Below are 8,900 nucleotides of genomic sequence, written 5' to 3' on the forward strand. Positions count from 1 at the left end.
AGAGGCTCTGTTGCTTTTCCTCTTGTTCAAAAAAATCTATGTGATCAAAATATACCACTATTGTAGAGCACTAGAGGGAGCCCATAGAAATAAGATGAACCCTAACTTCAGAATACAGTGAAGGATCTGAAATTAATCTGGATAGGAATGACAATGGCATCAAGGTTTGCTTGTCAAGAAGTGTGGCTTTTTACACAAACTGACCAAGTAGAATTTCTTGATACAGGATTATACTGCCTACAAATGGACATGAGATTTTATTGGAAATCCAAAACTGCCACCTTGAACTGTAATGAGTGTAATTCTGTACAAAAGAATTCAGATAGAGTAGCTTTTCTCAATTGGGATTCCATGAAAGACGTAATTGAAGATAAATGAACATTTTTGGACTTGATTTTGTAATAATTACACCAACTTTAATAATTTTGTTACAATTAAACAACCTTTAAAGACTTTGTTATGATTAAATAAGGATTTATGATTTTGTTATAATTTATGATTTTGTTATAAGTAAGCATTTATAATTTTGTTATATTAAATAGGTGCTTTTCATATTAATGAAATGAAAGTTCTCTGATAATTATTTACACAATTGTATTTACCTTTTAAAAAATTCATATTAGTGGTCTACAGGACTTAAAATCATGAATTAGGATCTGTGGGATTTAAAGTTATGAATTTGGTGGTCTCTGAGGTCCAGAGGTTTGGGGACCCCTGATCTAGTCCACCTTTATTTGTAAGGTATAAATATATGACTGTCAACAGCTCCATTGAAAACTAGCAGGAAAAAAGGATCCATTTAAAAGCAAACAAGTGTCAATGAACCCCAGTCTCTAATAAGCTTGTTTTTAAGGAAGCAGCCTTAAAAATGTGATTAATGTTTTCCTTTTATTCACATGAATGGTTCGCTTGCTACATAGTGAAATCACTTTCACCCATTAGCTTCTATTTTTCTAAACAAATATTTGCTCTGCCCCTGAATTTATAAAAAAAACACATATTGCATAAGAAGCAAAATTTGTGAATACAGTGAACCCTCGAGTTTCGCGTCCTCGAGCATCGCGAAAGGGCTATTTCGCTATTTTAAACCAATTGTTACCATCTCGATTCTCGCGAGCGCTACATCGCGATTTTCCGGAAAAAAACAAAACAAAAAAAAAACACCTGCTTGGTTTTTCCCGCCCGATGACGTCACGCGTCATTGCTGGTTGGCCGAAATCTCGGCCAATCAGCTTTGCAATTGCAATCAGCTTTGCAATTGCAATCAGCTTTGCAATTGCAATCAGTTTTGCAACTTTTGCAAAAGTTTTTGCAGCCGTTCCTTCGAGCCTTCGAGCCGTTCCTTCCAGCCGTTTCTTTGAGCAGTTCCTTCGAGCCGTTCCTTCGAGCTGTGTCTTCCATCTGTGCCTTGGAGTTGTTGTGCTTTGCATCTGTGTCTGGGATCTGTTCCTTGGATCTGTGTCTGGGATCTGTGTCTGGGATCTGTTCCTTGGATCTGTTTCTTGGATCTGTTTGGATCTTCTTTGAAGATGGCACCTAAACGTTCCATGCGGAGTGGAGGCGGCGGCGATGCTAAAAAGACCCGGAAGATGCTGACAATCAAGGAAAAGATTGAACTGTTGGACATGCTGAAAGCGGGACATTCTAATGTAGAGGTTGGTCGCCATTATGGGCTCAACGAATCGACTGTGCGATACATTAAGAAAGATGAGAAGAAGATAAGGCAAACTTCTCTGATATCATTCAACAAGGCTGCCAAAAGAGTAGTGACGCCTAGAAACAAACGCCTTATGAAGATGGAAGCTGGTTTGTCTGTGTGGCTAGAAGACTGCCGAAAAAAGAGCATTGCTTTGGATACGAACACTATCCGAACCAAGGCGCAGCAATTGTACAACTGTCTTGAACACACAGATGCAGATGGGGTAGACCGAGGTAAGGAATGGTGTTTTTTATAAGTGTATTTAAGTGTTTTTTAAGGAAGGAGGGAAGGAGAGAAGGGAAGGAGGGAGGGAGGGAGGGAAGGAGGGAGGGAGGGAAGGAGAGAAGGGAAGGAGGGAAGGAGGGAGGGAAGGTAGGAGAGAGGGGAGGAAGGAGGGAAGGAGAGAAGGGAGGGAGGAGGGAAGGAGAGAAGGGAAGGAGGGAGGGAGGGAAGGAGGGAGGGAGGGAAGGAGAGAAGGGAAGGAGGGAAGGAGAGAGGGAAGGAAGGAGGGAAGGAGAGAAGGGAGGGAGGGAAGGAGGGAGGGAAGGAAGGAGAGAGGGAAGGAAGGAGGGAAGGAGAGAAGGGAGGGAGGGAGGGAAGGAAGGAAGGAGAGAGGGAAGGAAGGAGGGAAGGAGAGAAGGGAGGGAGGGAGGGAAGGAGGGAGGGAAGGAGGGAGGGAAGGAAGGAAGGAGTGAGGGAAGGAAGGAAGGAGGGAAGGAGAGAAGGGAGGGAGGAGAGAAGGAAGGAGGGAGGGAAGGAAGGAGAGAAGGAAGGAAGGAGGGAAGGAGAGAAGGGAAGGAAGGACTGTATGCTTTCATTCAAGTCACTTCTCTCTCCCTTTCCTGTCATTCTCTGTAGATGAAGGCGCTGATGACCCTGGAGACCCCCAGCCGTCAACATCTGCTTCTTCAGCCTCAGCCCCAGCCACATTCACAGCAAGCAAAGGGTGGTTTGAGAAATTTCAACGGCGCTATGGCCTGAAGAGTGTGTCATTGCACGGAGAAGCTGCCTCAGCAGATACAGGTGCAGCCGAAAACTTTGTCCAGGGCACGTTTAAAGAGCTAATTGCAGAAGGGGGCTACCTTCCAGAACAGGTGTTCAACATGGACGAAACAGGCCTGTTCTGGAAGAGGATGCCTTCAAGGACTTTCTTGATGCAAGATGAAGCCAAAGCCCCTGGCTTTAAGGCCATGAAAGATCGGGTGACTTTGATCATGTGTGGGAATGCAGCAGGCTTTTTGCTGAAGCCAGGGCTAATCTATAGGTCACGAAATCCAAGAGCCCTCAAGAACAGAAATAAGAATTCATTGCCAGTGTACTGGATGCATAATCCTAAAGCATGGATTACAAAACCCCTCACGCGGGACTGGTTTCATCAGTGCTTCATCCCACAGGTGCAGGTTTATTTGGCTGGCAAAGGACTCAATTTCAAAGTGCTTCTCCTAATGGACAATGCGGGAGGCCATGATGACCTGGAACATGAACATGATGGGGTGCAAGTCGAATTCTTGCCACCAAACACCACATCGCTTATCCAGCCAATGGATCAAGGTGTTATCCACGCATTTAAGGCACTGTACATGCGCAATTCTCTTGCAAGCATCGTGGCAGCACTGGATGCTGATGCAAACTTCACATTGAAGGCCTACTGGCGTCAGTACACAATTGCATCTTGTCTGACGAACATTCAGAGTGCCTTAATGGACATGAAGTCACAGACAATGAATGCCTGCTGGAAGAAATTGTGGCCAGAAGTGGTGCATGCTCACAGGGGATTTGCTCCCGAAGAAATTCAAGATGCTGCAGTCCAGAACTCTGTGAAGCTGGCACAGGCACTGGGTGGAGAAGGCTTCGTTGACATGACACCAGAGGAAGTCAATGGTTTGCTTGATGAGCATGGCCTACCGCTGACAGACAGAGATCTGGAGGAGCTGACCAGGTCAGCGAGTGAAGAAGAGGAGGAAGAGGGAGCTGAACAAGGTGAGGAACAAGAAGATGTTGGCCTAACGCTGGAGCGGCTTGCAGAAATGAACAAAGCTGCTGCAAATCTCCAACGCATGGCGGAACTTTGGGATCCCCACATGACTCGCTATTTTCAATTTAAGGCCTCCCTTGACAACACCATTGCACCATACAGAGCCTTGTTAGCCAAGGAAAAGAAAAAGCGCCAACAACTGCCCATAACTATGTTTGTCACGAAGACCAAGAGGTCTGCCACAACATCACCTGCAGCGTCCATTGTAGACATGGTGATAGAAGAAGATCCCGATTTATCCTAGTTATGCTAACTCCCCCCAAAAAATGTAAAAATGTAAATAAATATTTTTGTTATTTCTATCAGGATGACTAAGTGTGTTATTCAATGTGTACAGTACAGGTACAGGTAGAGGTACAGTACAGTACATTAAGGGGATGGGAAATGGTAATTTGTGGGTTGACAGTGTTGGGACTGAGTGGCATAGAGAAGAATGAATGAATGACTGAGTGAATGAAATTCAAACACAGGTGAGGGCTGGGGGTTTTTATTCTAGCAACTTGGTTGGGCAGTGCAAGAAACCAGGTTAAAAATGAAGTCTGGAATCACAAAGTAAAGTTTCCTCACTGAGGACTAGCAACTTGGTTGGGCAGTGCAAGAAACCAGGTTAAAAATGAAGTCTGGAATCACAAAGTAAAGTTTCCTCACTGAGGACTAGCAACTTGGTTGGGCAGTGCAAGAAACCAGGTTAAAAATGAAGTCTGGAATCACAACGTAAAGTTTCCTCACTGAGGACTAGCAACTTGGTTGGGCAGTGCAAAAAACCAGGTTACAAATGAAGTCTGGAATCACAAAGTAAAGTTTCCTCACTGAGGACTAGCAACTTGGTTGGGCAGGGCAAAAAACCAGGTTACAAATGAAGTCTGGAATCACAAAGTAAAGTTTCCTCACTGAGGACTAGCAACTTGGTTGGGCAGTGCAAAAAACCAGGTTACAAATGAAGTCTGGAATCACAAAGTAAAGTTTCCTCACTGAGGACTAGCAACTTGGGCAGGGCAAAAAAACGGGGCGAATAGGGGAGAGGGGCGAATCGGGCGGGCGGGGTGTAGCGGCGAGGAGCTCGGAGGCGCTGGGGGGGGGTGGCCGGCATGGAAAGTAAACATTGCCAGCCTCCGAACTGCCGTCGCCCCACCATCTGCGCATGCGCGGCCATTTTTTTAATTTTTTTTTTTTAAAAAAGAGATCACGCATGCGCAGATGGTGCTTTTACTTCCGCGCCGCTACTTCGTGAATAATCGACTGTCGCGAGGGGTCCTGGAACGGAACCCTCGCGATAATCGAGGGTTCACTGTACTTCCCAGAGATTAGCCTCGGTGCCTCAGTGGTTAGAGTGAAGTACTGCAAGCCACTTCTGCTGACCACTGGCTGCCAACAGTTTGGCAAATCAAATCTCAGTAGGCTCAAGGTTGACTCAGCCTTCCATCCTTCCAAGGTGGGTAAAGTGAGGAAGACCTCACAGCTTACAATGCATACTGTAGTAGAGCATGAGGTCAAAGGAACTGCCTGCAGAGATCAAAGACAGTATTATTGTAAAGCACAGATCTAGGGAAATTTCTGCTGCACTGGAAGTTCCTAAGAGCACAGTGACCTCCATAATTCTCAAATGGAAGACATTTGGCACAACCAGGACTCTTCCAAGAGCTGGCTGTCCTGTCAAACTGAGCAATTGGGAGGAAAGGGGACTTAGTGTTCTGTCGGGCTCTCTGGTAGACTCCTCCCAAAAATTCACAGGTACAAATTTCAGACACACACACGTTTGAAAATTCAAAACAATGTTCTTTATAATGAAAATTCACTTAAACTAAGCCCTCTTTTGATATAGCAAAGAGCACTCGTCTCCAACCAAACTGGTAATTTGTACAAGTCCCTTATCAGTTCTGTGATACTTAGCTTGCAGCTGTGAGGCAATTCACAGTCCTTCTTTCACAAAGTGAAACACACTTTGCTCTGGTTTAGTTTCAAAGCGGGGGAAAATCAGCACACAAAAAGTCAAAGTCAGTAAAGCAGGCACGAAACACAATGATCAGATAATCCTCCACAATGGCCAAACCCACAGGCTGCTATTTATAGCAGCCTCACTAATTACCACAGCCCCACCCAACCACAGGTGGCCTCATTTTCTTTGATAATAATCTCTCAGTTGTTGTTGCCTATGCATCGCTCTCTGCATGCGTGGCTGTATCATTAACTCTTGTTCTGAATCCAAGGAGGAGCTAGATAATTGATCTCCTTCTGAGCTGTCTGCCACACTCTCCTCCTCCCTGTCACTCATGTCTTCTTGGTCAGAGGAGCCTTCATCAGCAAATTCCATGGGGGGGCAAAACAGGCCTGCAGCATGTGGATGTCTCCCCCACATCCACAGTCCTTGGGGCAGGAGCTGGGCCAGAGCTAACCACAACACTTAGTAAAAGAGGTGATCAAAACCCCAATGGTCACTTTGACTAAACTCCAGAGATCCTGTGTAAGATAGAGTTTATCACTGCAGCCCTCCGCCAACTGGGGCTTTATGGTGGAAGCCTCTCCTCAGCGCAAAACATTAAAATACAGTTGGAGTTTGCAAGAAAGTACCTGAAGGACTCTGACCATGGGGTACAAAATTATCTGGTCTGATTAAATCAAGATTGAATTGTTTGGCCTATATTCTAAACATTATGTCTAGAGCAGACCTGAGCAAGGGGTGGCCCATGGGCTGGATGCAGCCCGCCCGCAGTCTTTGACCGGCCTGCAGAGGTTGGAGGGAAGGAAGGAAGGAAGAAAGGAAGGAAGGAAGGAAGGAAGGAAGGAAGGAAGGAAATAAACTAACCCATCAACATGCACACATGACATTCATACAATTTGGCCATGGTTGATTCATGGCTCCCAGGCCTGCTGGCAAAGCCAGGTCTTCGTGGCCTGAGCAATACAGACATCGGAGGGGGAGTTGATACCGTAGAGCTGGGGCGGCAACAGAGAAGGCCCTCCCGTTACCCCACCGACCTGTATTGCTTAGTTGATAGGACCTGGAGGAGGGCAACTCTGTGTGCTCTTATAAGTCTCTGGAAGGTATGCGGCAAGAGATAGTCCTGTAAATAATCTGGTCCTGAGCCATATAGGGCTTTATAGGTAATAACCAACACCCTGAATTGTGCCCAGAGACTAAAAGGAAGCCAGTGCTCTCTCTAGGGAGACCTATAAATGGTTGTCCAGCAACCTAACTTGACTGAATTTGAGAGGATTTGCAAGGAAGAATGGCAGAAAATCTCCCAGTCCAGATATGTAAATCTTAATGCTTCATACCCCAAAAGACTCCAGGCTGCCAGTATTGCAGCCAAAGGTGCTTCAACAAAGTACTGAGTGAAAGGTCTGAAAACTTATTCCAATATGATGTTTTATTTTATTTTTCTTTTTAATAAATTTACAGACATTTATAAAATTCTGTTTTCACTGTCATTATGGGATACTGAGTGCAGATTAACGACCAAAAAATGAATTTCAACAACTGTAGAAACAGGCTGCAACATAACAAAATTGACAAAAGCGAAGGGGATCTGAATGCATTCTGGATGCACTGTAACTTTTATTTGTTGACAAGAATAGATTAAGGGTAATATAGTGTAATTAAAACTCAAATGGTCCATAATTAAAACAGCATTACATTTTAAATGGCAGTGTACACAAAGACATTATTTTGGCATCAAGGCGTCCCACATTGCTTCCGTCTGTTGTTGGGTTTGAAAACTCCCAGTGTAGTCAAGACAATTTGCATTCCACATTCCGATGCCCCTCAAGCCACGTTTTTTCACGTAGGCAGCTTTCTGAGAAATACTCCTGGGATCATCAAACCATACTTGATGAAAAACATCACGTGAATCCTGCAAGATAGAAACATAGAAGTCTGACGGCAGAAAAAAGACCTCATGGTCCATCTAGGCTGCCCTTATACTATTTTCTGTATTTTATCTTAGGATGGATATATGTTTATCCCAGGCATGTTTAAATTCAGGTACTGTGGATTTATCTACCACGTCTGCTGGAAGTTTGTTCCAAGGATCTACTACTCTTTCAGTAAAATAATATTTTCTCATGTTGCTTTTGATCTTTCCCCCAACTAACTTCAGATTGTGTCCCCTTGTTCTTGTGTTCACTTTCCTATTAAAAATACTTCCCTCCTGGACCTTATTTAACCCTTTAACATATTTAAATGTTTCGATCATGTTCCCCCTTTTCCTTCTGTCCTCCAGACTATACAGATTGAGTTCATTAAGTCTTTCCTGATACATTTTATGCCTAAGACCTTCCACCATTCTTGTAGCCCGTCTTTGGACCCGTTCAATTTTGTCAATATCTTTTTGTAGGTGAGGTCTCCAGAACTGAACACAGTACTCCAAATGTGGTCTCACCAGCGCTCTATATAAGGGGATCACAATCTCCCTCTTCCTGCTTGTTATACCTCTAGCTATGCAGCCAAGCATCCTACTTGCTTTCCCTACCGCCTGACTACACTGTTCACCCATTTTGAGACTGTCAGAAATCACTACCCCTAAATCCTTTTCTTCTGAAGTTTTTGCTAACACAGAACTGCCAATACAATACTCAGATGGGAGAATGTAACAGCAAAAACATTAACAAATATATTAGCTGATGTTCTTTTCACCTCATCCCTTCAGCTCACTAGCCACCTTTTTGCAAATGAAATATGAAAATCAATAGGCACTAAAATAGTTCCATCAAATTATTTGATGGGATCGCCCAGCGGGTTTAATGAAGTTGAATAATTTGGATTCAGTCCCCAACTCCAGGAAAGATTACTCACATCATTTCCTTCATGTTTTCCCTTACCTCCCCTCCCCTTATCTTTTCTTTCCTTTATTATAAGCCCTTTAATTTCTACACGTATTGCCGCTGGATTTGATTTGAAGCTTCCCTGTGATTTTGTTACATTGCTTCTAGCAGCGGGGGTTTACGAGCCGGAACGCTAAATTGCGCTCACCGCCACGGCTCCTAAGTGCTTGCGGGGACAGCGAAATTTTGTTTTTGCATCTGTGGAGGTAGCAAAATCGTGCATGGAGCCACAGGTGCATCCATGTTTTGGCATGCGTATAAGCACAAAACCTCACCAAAACACGGGCACACCTGTGGCTCCATGCACGATTTTGCTACCTCAACAAATGCAGAAGCAAAATCGCG

General features: G+C 44.4%; 2 protein-coding genes across 2 annotated transcripts in view; one reads left to right on the forward strand and one right to left on the reverse strand.

Moving 5' to 3' along the window:
- The first annotated feature begins 617 nt into the window (after positions 1-617).
- Positions 618-4,005, forward strand: LOC139165753 (tigger transposable element-derived protein 1-like). The gene is made up of 2 exons (XM_070748996.1): positions 618-1,932; positions 2,558-4,005. The coding sequence occupies exons 1-2, from the start codon at positions 1,530-1,532 to the stop codon at positions 3,976-3,978; spliced, it is 1,824 nt and encodes a 607-aa protein (XP_070605097.1). The 5' UTR covers positions 618-1,529; the 3' UTR covers positions 3,979-4,005.
- A 3,082-nt stretch (positions 4,006-7,087) lies between these two features.
- CTBS (chitobiase) overlaps positions 7,088-8,900 on the reverse strand; it is a 13,825-nt gene continuing 12,012 nt past the window's right edge. Inside the window, exon 7 of the mRNA XM_070748997.1 lies at positions 7,088-7,585. Coding sequence (XP_070605098.1) covers positions 7,397-7,585 — 189 coding nt within the window. The 3' untranslated portion in view covers positions 7,088-7,396. The remainder of the gene's footprint in view (positions 7,586-8,900) is intronic.

The sequence above is a fragment of the Erythrolamprus reginae genome, chromosome 3 (assembly GCF_031021105.1).
Source record: "Erythrolamprus reginae isolate rEryReg1 chromosome 3, rEryReg1.hap1, whole genome shotgun sequence".
Taxonomy (NCBI): domain Eukaryota; kingdom Metazoa; phylum Chordata; class Lepidosauria; order Squamata; family Dipsadidae; genus Erythrolamprus; species Erythrolamprus reginae.

What these genes read in the sequence shown, in the direction of transcription:
- LOC139165753 (XM_070748996.1), top strand. Translation starts at nt 1,530, where the DNA reads ATGGCACCTAAACGTTCCATGCGGAGTGGAGGCGGCGGCGATGCTAAA. An exon ending in TGCAGATGGGGTAGACCGAG is followed by an intron (nt 1,933 to 2,557) that starts GTAAGGAATGGT and finishes CATTCTCTGTAG; the next exon opens with ATGAAGGCGCTGATGACCCT.